Below are 21,800 nucleotides of genomic sequence, written 5' to 3'. Positions count from 1 at the left end.
GGTGATTCTGTCCCTTTGCTCCCATGAGGCCCCACCTGGAGTATTACGTCCAGCTCTGGGGCCCCCAACATAAGAAGGACATTGACTTGAAGCAAGTCCAGAGGAGGCCACAAAGATGATCAGAGGGCTGGGGCACCTCTCTTATGAAGACAGGCTGAGAGAGTTGGGGTTGTTCAGCCTGGAGAAGGCTCTGGGGAGACCTTGTAGCCCCTTCCAGTACCTAAAGGGGACCTACAGGAAGGATGGGGAAGGACTCTTTATCAGGGAGTGCAGGGATGAGACGAAGGGTAATGGTTTTAAACTGAAAGAGGGGAGATTTAGATTAGATATCAGGAAGAAATTCTTTACTGTGAGGGTGGTGAGACACTGGAACAGGTTGCCCAGGGAAGCTGTGGCTGCCCCATCCCTGGAGGGGTTCAAGGCCAGGCTGGATGGGGCTTTGAGCAACCTGGTCTGGTGGGAGGTGTCCCTGCCCATGGCAGGGGGGTTGGAACTAGATGGTCTTCAAGGTCCCTCCCAACCCAAACCATTCTATGATTCTATGATTGTTTTCCATGGAAATCCTGCGGCTCCCGGTGAGCTTCAGGGCGTTTCACGCCCAGGTGAAGCACGCGGGCAGTGCTTATCGAAACCCAGCCCACACGCACTTTTTTATCACAGTCTCCCCGGGAGGAAAAATGACAAAAAAAGAGGAACTGGCCGAGTTTCCTACTGCCGCCGGGGAGGGGGGGTGTCTCACAGCCCGGCCGGCAGGGGGCGCTCCCGGGCGGGGCGCCGCACCTGTGCGGGTGGGGCGGGGCGGGGCGTGGCCGGGCGCACCTGGCGGGGCGGGGCGTGGCTCACCTGCCCGCGGCCCCGCGGCCGGCGGGGCGCTGCGCGGGTCGGGGCTGCGCGGTGCGGAGCGCGAAGGCTGCCGGCAGCATGTCCCGTCTGCTGGGCACCCTGCGCAGCTCCCAGCCCGTGGCGCGCTTCCAGCGCTGCTGCGGGCTCTTCCCCGCCGGCGAGGAGGGCGGCGGCGGCGGCGACCCCGCGGAGGGGGCCGGTGAAAGCGGCGCCTGCAACGGCGCGGGCGCGCAGCGCCGCCCGGCAGCCGCCGGCCGCTGCCCCCGCAACGGGGTGCGGAGCGGCCGCGGCCCGCAGGTGAGTGCCGCGGGGGGCGGCCGGGCCCGGCCGTGACTCAGCAGAGCCGCCCCCCGCGGCCGTGCGCGCCGGGGCTCCCCGGGGGATCCCCCCCGCCATCCCACCGCCTGGCCGGGCGAGGGACCGGGAGGAGGGACGGAGGGGCCGGGCTCTGAGGGGACGCCAGTGCCGCGGAGCGCTGCGCGGGGCCGCAGCCCGGCATCATCCCGGCCCCGCCGGGGGGGCGTTTCTGGGGTTCTCCGCTTACCTCCCCCCCGCCCCTTCCTCCGTCGCTGGCGCCCCCGAAATGGGATAATGGCTGTGAGCGGGGGTCTGCCCGCAGCGTCCCTTGCCCCGCCCCGGCACGCGCATTTTCCCGTGGGCAACCGCTGAGTGCCTTTTCCCGCGGGTCTCTGCCCACCCGGGGAGGGGGGGCGGACGGCGGCTGGGATGCTCCGCCGACACGCGGCTCCCGGCCGCTCTCGCCCGGGGTGAGGCCCGGAGCTGTGCCCGCAGCTGTGCCGCCGGGGCTGCCCGGGCCTGTGCGGGATCCTGGCCGTTCGTTGCAGCGGGGGCTCCGGTGGGGATCGGCTGCGCTCCCTGCGCTTCCCTCGGGCCAAGCAGGTCACGGCGTTCGGTGGCACGGTCTGTAATTCAGTTGTGTATCTGAAAGGAACAGGGAAGGGCATGACGCAATCCATGTGTACAGGTTGGATGACCTGCTTTTTCTCTTACTTGTAATGATTTGAATTCATTAGCAGATCACTTTGTGGTGCCTTTTGGAAAGGAGGTCTGATAATGGTCTTCCAAACTCTACCTGCAAAATAAACACAGGGCAGTGGTGAATGCCACAACCCTACCACTCCTCCTCTCTTCTGCTATTTTGCCCTTCCCTGTTCTGCATCTAGTGCTTGGTTTCCTATTTCAAGCATCTAAAATTCTTCATCAGCCACTCTTTGACTCTTTCTTAATTAGAAGATAAGGAAAATTGGGGTAGTTGTTCAGTCTGTTTACTTCTCAACTACAGTAAACTATTTTCAGTAAATTATGTGGATAATTCACTAAAAGATTTTTCACTACTTGCTTTTGAACAGAGACATGATTAATGTAACAGTTCTGATATTAAAATCCTATCCAAGTAAGTGCTCCACAAACGGAGCCATTCACTTCACTTGGAGCAATTGTTTTGGGTTTCACAAAATAAGAAACAACTGCCTTTACTTGAAGGGTGAATATGTCCTGGGTAAGACTTCTGAGACCTGGAGATAAAAGCAGAAGAGTTTGTTTCCACATAATTAGGACACTCACTTCTGAAACATGTGAAATTTGGGTTCAAATCCAAAGAAAACAGAGATGGGAGTAATGACTTGACCAATGTTTCAGTGAAGTGCTGGATTATAAAGACAGACTCTCTCTGCTCCTGTGAAAATCCATTTATTCAAAGAGGGTCTTCTGCAACCTGCCGGGAGCTGCAGAAAGTGAATTTGGATCTTCCTCATGCCAAAAATCATACTCACTGCTCTGCTGCGAAGCAAACTGGGGACACCCTGATGTATCTGCAAAGAAGTAGGAGAGTCTAATACATGTAGCAAAGTCTTTGACCACAAACTCTCTATGGACAGTGGTGGTTTCTTGCCCTTGGGTGTGGGCGTTTGCAGAAAGGTGCTTTAGCGCTGTCCCTGCGTTTCACTCCTGGGGACCTTGGATGGCTCTGTGCTCAGCTTGAGCATCCCTATCTGAAGCTTGGGGGCTTTCAAAGTCTGTATTATCAGGACAGAAGGTTTCTATGAGGTTGCATTACTTTGACTTTACTCTCACAATGCAGTAGTCTTAAAAGCTTTCAGGTTCTCCTATGGAAGTTCTTGAACGATTAGTAGGTTATATCTATGAAAACAGAGTATATAATGGAGTGCTTGAGTGAAGAAGACATGAATGGTTGGCCAGATGCTGGGGCTGCCACAGCTCCACCTCCCCAGGACATTCCCCTTTCTTCTTTGTCATCTCTCAGGCCCCCACATCTGAAGTGGGCTGGATTGTGTGCCGAGGTGGCCCAGCTTGAGGCACTCTGCGGAAAGGGAGCTGAGGGCGAGCAGCTGGTGGTGGGTTGAGAGGGGATGGACTTCCCTGGTAGGAATGGATGCCATACTGCATGGAGAGAAGGGGGAATCCCTCCTGAGGGTAATGAGACAGGACAGCTCATGATCTGGGAGAAGGAGGCCTTTAATTACCTATGTGCATTTGTTGCCAGCAGTGCTACTTGTGATGTATCAGTTTCTTCTTTTATGTATAACTTGCAGATTACATGCAGTTTAGGTTTGGGTTTTTTTTGTTTGTTTGTTTTTGGTTTTGTTTTTTTTTTTTTTTTTAAAGTCAGCAAAGCTTCATTACAGTGGTCAGCAGCACAATGAGTGGCTGCATTTCTGAGTCTTTGTAATTCAGTCCCACCTGCCCCACAGGAGCTGCCCTGAGATGATGAGACAAGGAATTAAATGCGTAGATGTGACAGCGAGGGCTGCATGTGTTTCTTAAATATTGAATCAGTTGCCTAGCTCATGTTCTTGATGTTCCCTTGGTTACCAGATAAGTTAGAGACACTTTTTAATACTCCAAGTGAAAATTCGGGTATCTGAGGATGATACAAAATGGTGCTAGTCTGACACACCAGCTGGATTTATGCCCTGGCTTGGACTTAATATTGAACCCATGGGCTTTTAGTGAAGGAACTGTTGGGTTTTATTACTATGGAAGACAAGACAGTATCTTCTTGTAATTATTTTGTCTCTAGCTAATACTTCTTTGTTTTCTGCGCTCCTTTATAATATTAGTTTGTTTCACAGGGAAGTTCTTTCTGAAACTTCTTGGAAGATATCTTTTCCTGATGCTCTGTATGAAGTCCTTGAGTTGCATGCTTAAAAATACTTTCTGGAGACTTGTCCAGTGTTTTAGTAAATGGCCAAATAAATGTCACATACATTGAAAAAGCACAGCTCTGCTTATCTGTAACCTCCTGATGGACTTTTTCTCCTGAAATTGATAGCCTGCATTAAAGGGAACAAAGAAGAAAATAATCTCATATTCGAAGTTCTCTGTAAAGATTTGTTTGTTTTTCTCCACTCTTCCTTTTCCCAGATGCTTTATCATCTGTTGAGATCTATCTTTCTGCTGTTGAAAGAGTACAGTTTGTATTTACTCTGTGGTTATACCTTAACTGTCAGAACTGCTCCAAACTGGAGCTGTGTTTACAAACTGCCCAATCACATTTAGTGGTTGTATAGTTCTTGCTCGTGCCTTAGGTGAGGAGGCTAATAACCAGCATAACAGTGACGTGATGGTGACAGAAAGGGAAAAAGTAGGTAAAAACTGCACATCCATCTCAGATGCATTCCAGTCCCCAAAAATGTAGTTAATTACTGGCAAGACACAGATAACAGCACTGCTTTTGCTGTGATGGGGTGTGCGGTACCTTGAAGTAGACTTGCTCTAGAGCTTGAGTCAAAGTCTCTCTTCTGTGTTGTTCCCTTGCATAGATTTTTGTATCAGCCTCAGTCTTGCTTTTCCTTTTTAAATGATATTACTGGCTTACTTGGTTTCACATTGTTCCCTTCTCTGTGCAGCACTAAGTTAAGAGTAGCTGAGGCGGGTTCAGCAGGTGGGACAAACCCTAGTGAGAAAAGCCCCTGAGCACCATTAAGAGTGCTGGCAGCAAGGCATTTCTGCCTCAGGTGCTGGGGCTTTGTCGTCCTAGAGAATGTAGCTGAACTTTTGGAAGTTCTTCAGTTTGGAGCTGCAGCTGGAGAAACATGAGATCCAGTCTCTTATTTCTATGGGCTGAGCAGGAGGCTCACGTTCCTCAGCATTGCTCTCATGGCTCTGGTACTTCATGTCCAGCTCTCCCCTACCTGGTGTGGTGGCCGAGGGAGCTTGCCTGTCTTGCATGTGTCCAACTTTTGTTTTAAGGTTTCCATGAAAAGCAGCTGGTAAGGGTCATGGTTAATCTGTATGAATGAGATGGTTTCATTGGGTGGTTTTGGCCAGCCTTGTGAGAGATGGTGCTTTGGAATATGACAGTACAGTCACATCCAAGTTTCAAATAGTGCATGGCCAACCTGTGTAGATCTGCTAGTGCTGGGTTTGCCTGCTCCTCAGTGAGAAGACCAGTGTCCTCTCTGGAGAACAGGCAGCAAAGCTAGGCCCATGCTGTTACCAATGTCTAGTCGCCTTCTATATCTTCCTGCAGAAACACCTAATGCTAATAAAAGTTTGTGAAACTTCACTCACTGCTTAGGTAGCCTGCATGGCTGTGCAGTGCCTGCTGCTGGCGAGGTGGGTGGTGGTGCAGGGGGGGTGCAAGGGGCCACGCTGGAGCCCAAGTCCTTATGCTGATGATTAGGTGCTTGGTGACTCAGCACTCCCTGCTCACAGCCTGAGTCATCTTTTTGGAGTCTGCTGGACCTCATAAGAAGGAGCTGTCAGGTTCCTAGGATTAATTCCAGTACTTGGAGGTGAGCCATTTACTGTTTTATAATTCTGCTGAATGTCTTAGGCCATTAGTTCAGATATCAACCAGAAGAATAAAAGCTCATCTGCTGTCATTTTTCTCCTTTGGGTCTCTGAAGAACGGGTAGGTTTAATGGGCGAGGAGCCAGAGAAAATCTGTTCTCCCTGGAAAATTCCTTTGGACAACCAGTTCTTTTACTTTACCTCCTGTATATGCTTTGCAGGGAATACTTATGGGTCATCTGGGCAATGGAAGGTAACTATTGACTGCTATGGCAAGTAAATCTGAGGTCTAGAATGTACAGGTAGTATTGTCTAAACCATGAGATTTTTATTTAAAATGGTTATTCAGGTTACTGCTTTATAGGGCTTCGTATCAGTTCAATGTAGTTAGCACCTTTAACTTATTTTTCCAAGGTTGGTCCAAGGCTCCAAGGTTCCCAGGCTATTGAACTAGATTTAAAGGTATGTGAATGCTTTAATATAGGGTCACATTGCAAATTTATTACTATTTTATCTTAGTGCTATATTTGTGAATATTTATTACTAGATATATATTAAAAAAAAAAAAGTATGTTTAATCTTTCCTTTTGAAGACAACTGGCTGCTGCAAACTACTGCTACTGGAGTTCCCTGAGCCTGCTGTTCTGGTACACATGGAGCTGTGTGGTCATTCTCTAACAGCAGACCAGGTTGTTGTTATCCCCTTTGCAGCTACATAATTATAACGACATAATTATAACTGTTTACTTATGCTAAAGAGTTTAATTGGGTATATCGCTTTCAGTATTCCTTATTCACATTTCTCCGTGCAAAGGGAGAGCGTTGAGATACTGTATTTTCCAGGAGAGTATCAGAGAATATCAGGTTGTCGCACAACCTCGGTTGTGCCACAAAGACCAAATGTTTGCATGGGAAAGGGCTCGGAGGCATTAGCAGCGGGGAACCTGTTCCCTGACAAATATAAGGCCCATGGACCAGGGTGTACAGCACAAAGCAGGGGACAGAATAAGCAAAACACTGTAAGAGGGGTCTAGGGAGGGGAAGGGGGTGTGCATGGCAGGGTGGCTGCGATGCCAATGTCGCCCTTACCTGTGAGGTGCCAGGGTGAATAGCAAACCGGCACAGATTGAAGTGTTAAACCTTGCAAGCAGCTGCTGAACCGTGCCAGCAGCACTGTGCTGAGCCGTGCTGGTGCGTGGAGGCTGCTGGGGTGACAAGGGGGCTTCAGCCACGCTTGTTCACAGCTGCGTAAGGGATCCTGGCCATCTCCTTGAACAGTGCCTGTTGGTGACATTGGGTCACGCGTTGGTGTCCTTGTGCGTTTTCCCCAACAGAAACAGAGCTGGCATCAGCATGGCCTGCACTAATTGCAACTAATAATGAGGCAGCAAGTGAATTGAGAACATCTTATCTATGATTCTCGTCCCCAGGGGCTGGCTGGCTGCTGAGGTGTCCCCCAGCTGGCCTGTCTACAGTCACAGCTGCAATTTGAACACCGTGTCCTTTCCTGTTTACAGTGGCCTCTGCCTTCCAGGAGCACATTTACCTGGGACTGGTATATTTGCAGTGATAGTTAACCTGAAGCCTTATTCAGCGCTACCTTAGAAAACTGCTCTTTGACTTGAATCCTAGGACTATGTGCTGGGGTAACAGTCACTTCTCTCTGTGCTGTTGCCTTATTATAACAGATTGAAAAAAAAAAAAAAAAATTGAATAGTCTGAAAATGGTATGGTGTTACCCTGCCCATTTATTTTCCGGAAGCCTTGCTGCTCCATGCCTCTCAAAATAGACCTCTACCTTGGAAATGATCTTTGTGCAGAAGCAGGCTGACAAGGTTCATGATGCTGCTTGGTAGAAATACGTGACTAATCGATGGTGTAAAATTTCCAGGCTATAGTTAATTTCTAAAACTAAGACTTAAGATGAAAACAAGCTTTTTGCTCTGAAAAGAAACATAATATTGAAGTCCTTGGTCATTTGACTGTTCCTCTATGCTTCTGTTGGGTTAGGCTGTCGTCAGCTAGGAGGTCTCCAAACCCAGGCATGCTGGAGGAAAAGCAGATTGAGGAGTTTCCCACTCTTCTTTCTCCAGATCTCTGGAGAGCAGCCTGGGTATCTAGCAGCCATGCAGGTCCTAGTAATGCTCTGACTCATGCATTTTGGCAGGAAGTCAAGAAACAAAAGAGGTGGTGGTGCTTGCAGGGAGCTGGTGTGTAGGCAGGGTGGCCGTCTAATGCAGTGCAGTTTGAAAACTGTTGTTGTGTGACGCATCCTTCTTCTGTCCAAAACCACTTTTAGTAGCACTCAACCTTTGGAGATATGAAATAATGGTTCAGTTTCAGAGGAATTTTTTGATCTCCGTTTCAAAGCAGGAGTCTCTGTCATTCTAAGCTCTCTGTAATTTACTTTCTTAACTCAAGTTTTTTCCCTCCTCTGTCCGCAGACATTGCAGCTACCTAACCCTTAAAATGACTTCCTCAGACCCTTTCAGGTGTAGGCTCTGTGGTGCACCTCACAAAATTGTGATCTAATTCTCACAAATTAAAATGCAATTAAACAAACCTGTTCTCCCACTGTAAATCAGGGAGGAAGGAAGCCTTTTCTGCCCTTCCCTCTCCCGCCTCTCTCTTGCCCTGTTACTTCCTTATTGCACAAATCAGCCAGCTCTTCCTGGAATGTGGGAGGATGCTGAAGCTCATGTGGAGCTCATCCACCACTTTTGCTGGGGGCACCTGAAACAGCCATGTCCAACCTGCTCTGGCTCTGGCCAGCAAAGCAAGGCTGGTCACTTGCTGAGAGGATGAAGGAGGTGGGCTGCCTTCACAGAGCTCATCAAGAAGTAGATGCGTGCAGCCCTACTTACGCGGGCGTTGTGTGGCTTTCTTGGCAGATAGCTGCTGTTGGCACTCATCAGTGATTAAAAACAAAAGCATAAGAACTGGATGTCTGAGGAGTTACTCGAGCAACTGGAATGACCATGAGAGGGACAACTTTCCATGAAGAGAATGCAAGGAAATAATGACCGAGGCAATACCCTCTGTGTCAGGAATGGGTATATAGGTGTTTGCTCACAAGTCTGAAGACCATGGTGAAAGGTAGACCTCTTTGGGTTTCTCTGAATGGTACTGGCAGAAAAGGGCTGAAACATCATTCTGATACCATGAAACCACTGTGTGGAGAAGATCAGATGATCTTGCCTTTTTATTAGCAACTAGCACAAGCTCCAAAGCGTATGAGCTGGTAGAAATAATGGATTTCAACTCTCCAGGCATCTGCTAAGAAAGGAATACATGAAGTTTAATGTCCTGTGAGTTTGAGCGCCACAAAGAACACCTTTTGGTGGAAAGTGATGAGTAGGTGCAGGTACCTATTGAACAAACAGATGTAATAAATGCTCAACTACAGAATGGGAAACAATAGGCTTGGTAGTGCTTTCATGGAGGAGGAAAATTATTAGAGGAGATCACAGGTTGAGCATGCTTCATTGGTGGAATGCTACTCTGAAAACAGCCTGCAAAATGAATGAAATTGTGCAGGACTATTCCTTCAGCTTTGCTGTTTCATGTCTGATCTTTGGGCATGGTAATTCAAGGCAGGCTTGTTAGGTGCTGTGTCTGGAAAATGCTAAATATCTTCTGTAAGAAATACCAGGTGATTAAGCAGTAGAAGAGGGGACAGTTATGTCCTTTTTGAATGCTTGTAAGAAGCTTCTCCCATGTCAGCCTTTAGAGGAAGGAAACAATTTATTCCTTGTCTGCAGTAGATAAGGAAATAGTCATAGATTTAAATTTCAGTGAGAAAGTTTCAGAGTAGGTGTCAGGGAGAGCAAAGCGCACAGAGATCGCCTGGAGCAAGCAGTGGAGCCTCCACCATCGGTATCAGTAAGGACAGGTTAGACAAACTTCTGTCAGAATGATGGGAGTGTGGACAAGCTGGACTAGACTTCGGTTAGGCTGTCTTTCAGGAAACACGGGGCTGTCCTTCCAGCTGAATGCAGGCATAGTCCTTCACAAGCAATCTCCGTCTTGTTAGCGGCTATTCCCCTATGTCTCTGAAAGACACTTAAAGGCTTTTCTTTTTTCTTTTTATAATTAAGAAGACTTTCTTTTAGGAAGGTGACATAATCTATTTTTTCCTTCATTGATTCTTCCTATTAATTGCCTAAGCAAGGGCTTTGTAAAATCTGGTCTTATTTTATTCCCCTTTAAATTTAAATGACTTGGCAGGTTCTGTTACATCTACCTGTGTTCTTTCAACAGAAGAAAGGAGGGCTAATTATGTTACTTTAAGAGCAATGCACAGAAATATAACCTATAATTTAGTCTATCTCCTGAGTGCTAATCAGAGTAGAAGGGAAAATAATCTGCAGATTAAAAGATGAAGTCTTCTGGGATAAACTAAGGTGTCTTAACTATGTCCTGGATTTGTCCTGGACGCAGCAGTGATGCGCTGGGTGTGTGTTGGTTGTGCAGATGTGTGTATCTGTCTCAGCTGACCGTCCTTTACAGACTGAAGGAGAAACTTTGGATGAAGATGCACTGACGTAAGATGTGATGAATGCTGTGACATTGACTGGGCGAGCATTGTGCCCAGCGTGGCAGCACTGGTGGGTGTTCTGGATGCAGATTTCCTGTTTCCCACTTGACTGGTCACAGCCATTGGTCCTGCAAAGCCTGGCCTGTTTCAGCCTGACAGCTTCCAGCCGTCCCTGGTGCCACTGGCTGTGCGGCACTGCTCTGCTGAAGTACTTTCCTGAGAGCTTCCCATAATAGCCCTTTTTGGTGCTTTGAATTAATTAAGAAACTACTGAAATGCTACCAGAAGCCTGCCTGACTTTTAGACTTCTTATTTGTTCCTTACCTGAGACTACTGAAAGCGTTATGGTTGTCTGGCTTGAATCTCACGCGTTGTTATTTCTCATGCAGAGATTGTATTGCTTCTGCATCAAATGATGATTGAAGGCCATGTCCCTAATCATTATGTCATTAGTGCATGCCACTATAAATGTGGGCGCAACAGCTGCGAGTTGGATGTTTCCTATTTGTGGAGTAGTCAACAAGCCCTTTCTGCTAATCGCAGAATTGGTCAGGACTTCACAGTGTTGAAGGAGAGTTTTCTTGTGATTTCTGTCTGTCTCCATCCCCACATTTCTCAGGTTTGTTAGCTCTAGGGGTCTATCCAACAAGGACGCTATATAAACCTGGACAGCTCTTGTTAACTGGCTGCATCACATTCTGGAGAGGGTGGTAGAAAAAGAAAATAATTAATTAAAAGCGCTTGAACAAAGCGGGGAAACTGCACATGTACATGAGCTTGGTTAGATAAGCTTGGTGCTCCTTATGTGCATTTTGCAGGCTCTGTGTGCTACTGCCTTCCCCTCTGCTGTCTTTCTGATATCTCTGCAGTTTCTTCCAAGTGTCTGTAACTCTCCTTTGCTGCCTCCTTCCTCACCGCTGGCCCTGTGCCCCCAAACCCCTCTCTGTGAGGGGCTCACGGCCAGGCCAGGATTTCCCACTGGGGCACAGCCCCTTTTTCCTGGCCACCCTGCCCTTTCACCTTGGAGCAGTGAGTTTCTAGCGTTGGTGCTCCCAGGAGAGGTGGATCTGTAGGTGCTGAAGATGTTACTGGCTGCTCTCAGCTGTGTGGTGCATCTTCAGAAAACTCTGAAATTGTTTGGCATTTGGCTGTGCTGATGGATGGAAGAGCTGAAGCTTTTGATATCAGGGATTTTGCTTTCTTTCTTATTTTCCAAAATGTGATCGCTGATACCTAATTTTGGTTGTGACGTGATAGGTTTATTAGCTGGGTAGAGTTCACAAACACAGAAGTGACATAAAACTGACTGCTTATACAGAATACTGCGATACAGAAGGCTTTTTTCCCACCAGTTATACTCCACTCAGTACTGCACTGTGGGACTGAATTGTCCGGTTTCTATTGCCTCTGTGTACAGCAGCACCTAGTTGGTAATTTTTGGCTTTTTATTCTTGTGCCTGGTCTTTGGTGGCTTCTCTAAACCACCCTCCCCCCCTTCCTTAAGTGAGAAATATTGCAATGTATTAACTAGAGGCTTTGGGAGGGAAATTCCTGATCAGAAGCAATTCTGTCGGAAGGGAAGCAAGGGAGTTCAAGGACGTTAATTAAACATGCACGTCTTCTGAAAGATCCAAAATAATTGAGAGCTGAGAACAAAATGTTGGTTAATGGTATCTCTGGGTCAGACTCTGAGCCTTTGCTGTCTGATGCTGCAAAGCTTGTCTCCAGAGACAGGGCAGGGGAAGCCGGTGCCTGTTGAGCGCTCTGACAAGAGAGATCCTGCAGGAATTGGAAGGAATAGTATCTTTACGCAGCTGATTTCTTTTTGTCTTGTGCGGGGTATACCTCTGCCTAAAATATATATTTTAAATCCATTGCATTAGTGTTTGAGCTGCTGTTCCTTTAATTCAGCTATAAAGGCTAAATATTCTTTATGTATGGACTGCCTAAAATTACAGATTCCTGCTATACTGTGTCACTGTGTTAGTGTCTCCCAAGAGTCACCATGGGAGTGATGTGGTCTTCTCTGCTGGTCCTGTCATCACCACCCTGTGGAGAGGCTTTGGGGGTGCTCCCGTGCTCTGGGGGAGGCTGGGTGGGTGCTGCGGCACCGCAGGGGCTGCACTCAGAGCCCTGGCGTGGGTGACCTCCCCCCCGTGGGCAGTTTGAAGAGATTGTGAAATTAGGATGACGTACAATAGCCATTTTCTGTGCCAATACTTCAGGTGGATATTTAATTTATGGAGACTCAAATGAATGTGTGAGTCTCTTGTCATTTAAGCAGTTAAGATTTTTTTTTTTTTTTCAAAATAGATATTTTATAGTTGATGTCAAGGGCCATTTGTATGAAATTACCTGTCCTCTGTGGCTGTGAACATCGTGGCTTCTTACGCCTTGCTTCTGAACTGTTCTTAAAATTCTGACTTTCTCTACAGCCTTAATTACTGCTTATTAAAGCTTCTCTGATCCAGAGCAAATAGTAATGGAGATGGATGGTGGGGCTGACTCACTGAAAGAGCTTCAGAGACTGTAGGAAGGCATCAGATCACTTCAGTACATTAAATATAAACAACTCCAAAGATCAGAGTTATTTAAAAGTAGAGATTGAATAAACTTCTCAGAGTGTTAGGAAACACTAAACATTCACACAAAATAATTGTAATGGCTTTTTCCTGCACTGGGGTTAGAATGAGAATAAAAAGGGGAGGTGCTTCACAAAGCACAGCAGTCTTTGCTTTCTGCAGAAATAATGGGTATAAACGGCAAATGTGAGGTAACTGCTACAACCGAACATAGACCTCTCGTGGGCCAGGGTGCAAAGGTGCATGGAATGGACTTTCTGTACTTACAATGCTTTTAGGATCACAATGAACTAAAACATTGCTTTTTTATTACCAGACACTCCCTAAAATCAAGAGGAACGATTCTGTGATACCTTGCGTGCCTAACGTGGCCGTTACCATCCTGTGTCATGGCTGCGATCCGCTTGTCCCCTGCCTCACACATTGGGCTGTCCACAACTGCTGATGCAGTGTTTTTAAAAAAAAAAAAAGTTACAAACCCCCTAAACAAGTGGGGAGTGATTTCTGATAAAAAAGAAGAAAGAAAAAGAATGATTTAAAAAATCATGTGGAAGGACTTGGCCCTGCCTTCTGCCTGGAAATATTTTTTAACTTCAGATTTCTTTTAGAACCTGAAATTTTTTTTTTTTTTTTTCTCCCCACAAAACAGATTACTGGAATTAGAGAGTTTTATCCCTCATCCCACGAGATTCCAAATATAAAAGAGTTACCTTTGGGATATGTCTGATCATTTTTGATCTAAAGCACATGAGCACATAATTCCTAATACGTTGAAGATTGATGCTTAATTGAGGAATTAGCAATGCCAGAGCAGAGCTTTCTTTGGGGCCATGTAAGTGTGACCAAATATGGTTTCAGGATCTCAGACAGTAGCATTGGAGTTGCTAATTGCACTGGGGGTGTTTTCTAAGTGGTGTACGAGGCCTGAGACACTTAGACTGATTGCTCTGTCACCCTGCCAGCTGTAGCACACTGCTGAGTTACCTTAGAGGGATGCCAGCAACTGATCTATGACCTCTATTACTAATACATGGGGGAACACTCCTGCGACCCTGGTGTTTCAAAAGCATTGACTCATCTTTTCTGTTTATTGATGCAAAAATCACCTTAAATAAGTTGTTGTTTTTTTTTTTTTTCCTGTGATAGATGAGTGGATGCAACTTCTTTCTCTCTTGCTTTTGTTGTCTTTGTGGAGTTTGCCTCATCTCCTTAATGAAAGCAGACTAAGGGACTGGAACTTCTAATGGCTTTTACAATGAGTCACAGCTGTCTAGACTCCTTAGATGATTTTTACATTTTCTCACTAGCAACTAGGATGAGAATTTCTCTCTGATAGATTAGTTACAGAGTCAAGTCCAAGTATAATAGTTTTCCTCTTAGAAGAGTTTTAGAAGTTTATGTCAAAGCTGTATCTTAACTCAGTGTTTCTCTGCTGAAACCTTCATGATGCCTTCTCAGCTCTCATCTTCAAGTTCTTTCATCTCATATTTACACAGCCAACTTCCTTTTTTTTTTTTTTCGGGGGGGTGGGAGGGAGATGGAGAGTGGGCTGGCTCAGTTGCTCCTGCACCCAAATCAAAAATCCTCTTCGTATGTATCTCCTCTTTCCTGAAGTGTACAGGTGTTCATATAAAATGTGATTCGCCTACATGTTGCTCCTGCTAACAGGGTGGGAGGCTTCTTAGTGGTGTTCTAGTCCCAAACAGCAGAAAGAGCAACCCTTGCCACCAGTGACCAAAGTCATGGTCTTAATAATATATGCTGTTGTGTGGCTTCCCAGCTCCGGCAGGCTAGGTGCAGCCTTTCAGAAGAAAAAAAATGAGTATGTTAGGTGGGGTACATCTAATAAAATCATCTAGCTGCCAAATCCAGACAGCAGTGAAATCTGTAGCTTAACAAAATGAATAAAGTCCTAAACGGTGTTGTCTGATTCTGTTTGCAATATGTTTGCTGGTAACGTTTGAAGAGACAACCTGGTGGTTGTTACCTAAAGATATTGGAGAAAAAGTTTGGTGCTGACAGGGGCAACTCTTCTCTCTGCCCGCTCGCAGCCTTGTTTTCCCCCAGATCTGCTCATGCAGCTGGGATGGCTGAGCCAACTCGCGTGTAAGGGCTGTAGGTTGCAGCCACAGCATCTCAGCCCATGAGCGATGCCCTGAGCATCCCGCCATGGGGAGCATGTGGAAGAGCCCGCTGTCGAGGGCAGTGCAGGGGATGCTGTTGCCAGTGGCACCCAACAGCAAATTCCAGGGACTAGCAGGGTGATTTTCGCCTGCTATAATGAGGCAAGTTGTAAATGAAATGGTTCAGTAATTGCAGTTTACTTTTTCCATCTCAAGACACATTTCCAGAAAAAGCAACAGTGGCTCTCTTTATCTACAGATGTAGAAACTTCAAAATTAACTCATCGGTACCCTTTCTTAAATAGACTTATTTTCCCTGGAGGAAAGACTGATCCGATCTTGTGAAAATCTTTGTCAATGTGACTGCTACCCTTAATTAGTTTGAATAGATTTCTTATCTGCAGAGAGTGTAATCAAGCTATTACTGTAGTCTTCATTGTATTATTAAAATTGAACTTCCTTTCTTAACACTTTTTCCAACAAATTATTTGGTTTAAGGGCTGAGAACTGTAACAGTTAAAATATCTTAAATCTTTGATATAATTTGTGAATTCACTAAAGCTTTCTAAAATCCTCTCATTTCCAGGGTTATGTGCAGAAGTATATTGTGAAGAACTACTTCTACTACTACTTGTTCAAGTTTTCCGCTGCTCTGGGTGAAGAGATTTTTTATATCACTTTCCTTCCATTTATCTACTGGAACATAGACCACTCTGTGTCTAGAAGGATGATAATTATTTGGTCTGTAAGTATTTCTATGACTTATTTAAACGTCTAGTTGTTAATTCTTTTACTGTAGCAAATGAATATTTAAGAGTAAGAATATCCCTTCAAACAAACAAAATCCCTTCGAGCCAAAAAGAAGCCATCATTATTTATGTGTAACTCGTGTGTTCAGGAAGCAGAGGCATTGCGGCGCTGAGAGGAGGCGAGAGGTGTTAGCTGACACACCATGACTGTTCATCTCCCTTACGTCTTGCACTGACTTATTCTTTTCAGCATAATAACTGATTTAGCTGCTTTTGATGGAGTTTGCACAGAACAGTTGGGAAAACACTTCCTTCCTGAAGTATCATGGTATTTTAAGGATCATTCTTTGTCATTGTAGGAAATCTTTCTCTTACCCTGATTTCTTCTGGATAACCTGTTTGTATAGTTCTGGCTCAGTTGAAATCAGTAAACATCTAATAGGAAGGGGATTGCAGGCTGCAGTGGAATAAACAAGGTGCTTCTGCAGTCACTTAGAGGGGTGGGGGTGGAAATCAGATTCTCGGTTGAAGGCTAAGGCTTAAAAGCATTGATTTTTGTTAACACCAGAGCATTCTCAAATTAACTGGCTTCAGCATTGCTTCAGGCTTTACAAATGCAGTTTGGGGTATTCAGAATAATATATTTCCATTCTGGCAGTGAAAACCAGAAGATAACCAAGCACTTCAGTCTGGGAATGGCTGTCGTTTTGTCACCGCCATTGCTCATCTTGGTATTGATCAGATCTTTGCTGCCCAAATAAGACCGTTTTAGAACAAAGAAGGGAGGTAGGAAGCATCTCTGGCAGATGGCAGACCCTGGAGGTTTAGCTGTCAATCTACATTGATTTAAGAAATTGAAGCTTGGTAAAAACTTGGATGTGGTATTTAGCTTTGTTTCTTTACAGTGAAGCTTCTCCTTGGCTTAGTCAATTTTGGCTAATATTATTTGGACAATAGGCAGAATATTATGATGAGAAATAATAAAAACAATTTGAATTGGGTCACACACTTCAAATGCACCCTGTCTTGGACAGAAGGCACCAGTTGTTCTGTGCCAGTAACCCCAGTCAATACATTTTATAAAGAGAGCATGAAAAATAACTTGCAGATGAAATTTAGAAGTAGGTGGACACTGTATAATTAGAGTTGGGGTTTGGCCAGGAGTACACCTACTGCTTCTGGAAGCGTGCCACAGAAGATGATAATTGGTAGTCACTGCCTTCTGGGTTTGCATATTGCTCAAAAAATGACTCTTTAGAGCTCCTCGCATGCCTTTCTGCACACTTGCCTTGCCTTTACCTTGCAAGGAGTCCATCTGAGTACCGGCCAGATCTAGGCTGGTTTAATTAAAGCATTCAAGCATGTGATGTTATGATTATTAATATTATTCTTTGACTTAGGAAGTTCTGGACTTGCATTTTATAACTGAAAAGGAGAAGCTGTTTTAAATACACAGACCTATGACAATCTGTAGTTTTAAAAACATTTTAATTATATGTAAATGTGAAAAGGCTGAAAACATCCACGTGGGCTATGCATTGATGTTATGGCAAACTCAGCTGGGTGGCTTCTTTGCCGGAGAGGGATCAGCATTCCGGGTGCTGTAAGTGGTGCTGGTCTGTCTCAGGCACCCCGGTGGAGAGACAGAGGTGGTGCTGAGAGTGGTACTTCATTTTGTGCCATTGGGGACTCACACCTCTGAGTTTCTGCTGCAAGTTGGAAATGCCAGAGTCAGGGTCCCAGGGGATTTTCTTCCCTTTAAAAAATAAAGCTGTATTAATGCTGTTTACAAGGTCTTCCTGCCATCTTATCTGTTGTAGTTTATGCAGAGCCAGTCACACACATTTGAGAAAGATAAATTTAAACTGGAGCAGGGCCAGAAATGATTAGGGAACAGGATATTTCCTGAGCAGAGACTGAAAGCTTAGATAAGTCCCTAACAAAATGAAGTCAGAGAAAGAACGGGGCTGGCTGTAAACACCAGGAGAAGGAAAGAGCTTCTTAAAATGAAAGGATAGTCACAAGAAGAAATGTGCATAAGGCAGTCATAACTAAATTAAGTTGAAGCCAAAGGTTGTGAAATAGCTCTAGAAGGGCAAAGGGCAGTAAGAAAAATTATGAAGAGACTTTATTTCAGCAGCAGCAGAGGAGTGGACTTGGTGCCCTGGGATGTCTTCTCCAGTCCTGGGTCCCCAAAACTGGCTGCTTGTGCTTTTCTGTTTAGCTGGATGGCTCTGGGAAACACTGGCTGTGGTCACATCCAGATGCTTTAGAAGCTTAAAGCAGCACGTTGTGCTTCTGAGGTGCCTTTCCTCTGAGGATTCACAAGTATATACGTAGGCTTTATCTTTCTCTTTGTGGATAGACAAGGGAAATAACTGCCTGAAACTTCTGAACAAGGTGCTGGGTCAGTGCTTCCGTTCTCCAGCAATTTGAAGTAAACGCTTTTGAATCTGCAGAGATGAGGCTTTGATGCCTGTGACTCTTGCTACTTCCACCAGGAAGTGCAGAGATGAAAAATAACTTCACATCAATGCAAGTGTACTTTAAATTTACTGCACACCTTGGCTCAAGAAGTGAAAGCTCAGTTTATTTTTTTAATCTCTGCACCCCTTCAAGGTTGAAAGCTTTATTTTGATGTGGAATTTCAGAAGCAAGGTAGAGACCTGCAAAAGAAATCCTTACAGTTTCTGCTTGCTATCCAGTATTTTCCTTGAAAAAAAAAATTTTCCTGGTTATTTTTTTCAGGGTGCTTGGACATACAATGTATCCACACCTCTTTTGAGCCTAAAGAACTTTAATTTATACAATATAAGTAAGAGCTGGCCAGCGTGGATGTTGTCAGGGCAGGTGTGGAAGCTGTCGTTGTATGACAGCAATAGCTGCTGGCTCAGGTGAAGGTGGCATCTCGGAAGGAAGGCAGAGTTTGGGTGGCTGGTGGTGCCAGGTGGGCACCTGCCAGGCTCCTCGAGCAGCACTAGGCGCAGGTATCTTCAGCAAGGCCAAAAAGGTCCTGAATCTGAATCCATGGCAATTTAGTTTCCCATCTTGCTTTTCAGAGGAACAGTTTTCCAAAGGCTGTTGGCATTTAATTACATGGGAATGATGATTCCTGAACTCAGGCTCTCGGGGTAACCAGGAGTTAATTAACCAGCAGGAATTTACCTGCAGTCAAGATGCCACGGACATTACTGTGCCCTGGTTGAACCCCTGGATGCTGCTTAGAAAGCTCACTTTGCAGCAAACTTTGGGTTTAGTGATTATTATGTGTTTGTTAGTTTTGGTGCTTTTGCAACATTTCACCAAAACAAGCTTGGAACAGCTGGTAAACACAGTCACTCAAAAGTCTATATTGCAGTGAATAAGAACATGTAAGACTAGTCAGGCATGTAAGTAACTGCAAATTGTAAGAATAAAAAAAAATAAATGGTCCGTAAAAGAAAATGCTATGTGCAAGATGCTAAAGTGTTGATTGAAAGAGAATTTTGTCTGTGCTGGTAGCTGTACTCTACCCTTGAAGAAAAAGTGCCAGTGAGGCTTTCATAACTCAGACCAGCTGGGAATAATTTAAGGTGAAGTTTAAATTGGAAACCTTTTGTATTTCACTAGAACTCCTAGGTGTAACAGCTTTGCAGTTTTAGGTGTTAGAGGATAAACCAGATCAATGTGACAGTAGTTTTCCCTGTTACCAGGAGATTAGGCCCAAATTTGTCTTATTTAAACCCATCATAAGATAGTCAACTACCTTATTTCTTGTCTGAAGCCTTCTTTAAAAGACAGAGTAGATGTCCTAGGATGTTGGTTGGTTATACTTCTGGAGGCACAAGGCTGTCTTGGTCTTGTTCTGGTTTTGTGTTTCTGAAGTCTGACTTGAGAGAGCCATAGTCCTCCCTCCTATACAAATACATATATTTTTAAGAAGCTGTCTGTGTTGTCCCTTCCCTCCTCCTGTCCCCTGCTGCCCCTTGCCATGACATGCACTCTGTGCTGTCGCTTGCTGCTGAGCAAGGCACTGCTTGTGGTGGGCTGGAGACCTTCCTCTTGGAGGTGCTGCTCACCTCGTGGCTGGGACAACACAAGTGGTGGAGTATCCCACCAGCTTAATGTGACCTTGAACGTCCCATTGCACCTGACCAAATCCTTGGCTAACATTGCGTAAAGCTCCCATGCAGCTAGCACAGGATTGATGTGCTTTCTGGAAAATAATGACCACTTTGGAGGTGGCAGATCCTCGAGTTCCCCTCGCTCTACCCTCTCCTGTAAGGTGTGGGTGACTCATGGAGGTGCCCGGCCTCGCGGTCGCTGTTGGCAGCTCTGTGTGTGGGTGGCATCCAGGTGGCTCAGGGAGGACATGGGGAGAAGGATGTGATCAGAGGGTGGCTTGGGGTGCCCAGGGTTCTGCGGGGCTGCCAGCGGTGCTGCTCAGTGACTTTCATGGTAATTTCCTTGAAGCCAAATCTTAGTTCTTGGCATTGACTTGGGGGTAGGAGGAGCATCTCCAGAAGAACATAGTCTTCCTTGCTCTGCTCCTCTTTCACTGTGAACCAAGTGGTGCTTGAGGGGCACAGCCACAGCTACTGTCAGTTGCAGTGTTATCTGCTTGCTTAAACCGTAGTTGGGAGATGCTGAGAATAGCAGCTGTGAACAGTGCGGATGGGATGCTTGGTTTAATTTCTGTATGGTGAATCCAAGTCGCGCCTTCCTCGAGAACCATGAAAAATAGCTGGCCCTTTCAGGATACAGTCCTTGCTTCTACTTGACTAATCTGCTAATGCCAGTTTATTAATAGTGCATTTTTTTTTTCCCCTCTTTCCAGTGTTCCTGATGTGCTCTGTGACTCCTCCGTGTCTGTGACACAGAGATTATGATAAAAACAAAAGCAACATAATTTTCAAACTGTAAATTTCCTTTCTGGGAAGATGACAAATACTATTTCAGGGCAGGGTTTCTAAAGCCAGGTTATAGAATTTCTGTTTTGGAGCCAAAACAGCAGATTCAAAGTCAGGCTGCCACGGTGTAAGCCTCAGGGAAGAAGTCGCCAATGCTATTTGACCCCATGTCTTCTCTAGAATTTCATCTTGTTCTTTTAATAGATCAATAGCTCAGATGGGAGAGCTGAAAATTCAGAAGTTGAAAATAAATATGTTCTGGTTCACCTTTGTTAGCTGAAATATTACAGAGTGCAAAGAGAATTGCTCCTCCTGACCTTTGTGAGCCTGTGGGATGGTCATGGGTGTCTGTCCCTGTGTGGTGGTCATGGTGGAGGAGAGGTGGCTGGTGTGTGAGGAGGACGTGCCACACGCAGCTCACCTGCAGCACTCAGCCTGTTTCCTAAAACCTGCCCATCTCAGTGTCTGGGCAGCTGCTGTGTAAATATTCCAAAGGGGAAGGGAAATAGCCTCCTGAGGCACAAATCCCATGCCACTGCATATGGAGCTGGGTTGTCTGTGTTTGTCTCTGAGCCCTCATAGATGCCTAAGGTCCCGTCCAACCCAAACCATCTATGATTCCGTGTCTGCACTGTGGTGCTAAATATGGGCAGGTCTCTTGCTTCCTGCCACAAAAGTGCTGCCCACAGTGATTGCAAGAGTAGAGAGGGAAAACAGCTGAAAGAGCCAGGCAACACCTGCAGGTGAGCAAAACCATTTATTAAATTATTGAAGCAAAGCCAGAATTATGTGAATGTCAAGGAGCCAGGTCACTTTGTGGGTCTCTGATGCCCACAGGGAAATGAACAGCCCCTCACCCCAAAGGGAACCCCTGCAGCTGTTGGAACAAATGTGCTGGCACCTGGACTTATGTGGATGCCAATGCCTTGAGTTTGATTCATCACTATTCACTAAAGCAAGATCTGTTAAAACACACAGATTTGTCTTGTTTACCCCAGTGCAAAGCCCCAGGTGAGGATGTAATTTTGGAGATGGACCATATATATGACTCAGAGGAAACCCTCAGGAAAAGGCTATTGTGCTGCTATAGCAACTACTAATTACATTCATGTAGTAAGATGTAATGCTGTTGACCCATGGTGGCAATAAAGCTTTGCCTTTCCTTCACCTGATGCCTTGGCTGGAAAGGATTGCTATTCCCCTCACGCAGCCCAGGCTGCCCCAGCAGTACTGGTAGGCACCAGGGTTTGAGGAAAGTCTTGTTTTTAAGTTGCTTACAGCAGTACAGAAAAGCCCTTTGA

At 45.7% G+C, this 21,800-nt stretch overlaps 1 protein-coding gene across 1 annotated transcript in view; it reads left to right on the top strand.

The window, feature by feature from the left end:
- Window positions 1–921: 921 nt before the first annotated feature.
- Window positions 922–21,800, top strand: part of SGPP2 (sphingosine-1-phosphate phosphatase 2) — a 35,986-nt gene continuing 15,107 nt past the window's right edge. The window contains exons 1-2 of the mRNA XM_074153820.1: window positions 922–1,140; window positions 15,448–15,606. Of these exons, the coding sequence (XP_074009921.1) occupies window positions 922–1,140; window positions 15,448–15,606 (378 nt within the window). The remainder of the gene's footprint in view (window positions 1,141–15,447; window positions 15,607–21,800) is intronic.

Source organism: Numenius arquata, chromosome 9 (genome assembly GCF_964106895.1).
Source record: "Numenius arquata chromosome 9, bNumArq3.hap1.1, whole genome shotgun sequence".
NCBI lineage: Eukaryota > Metazoa > Chordata > Aves > Charadriiformes > Scolopacidae > Numenius > Numenius arquata.
The sequence above is the reverse complement of the archived record's forward strand: the minus strand, read 5'-3'. Positions and strand labels throughout refer to the sequence as shown.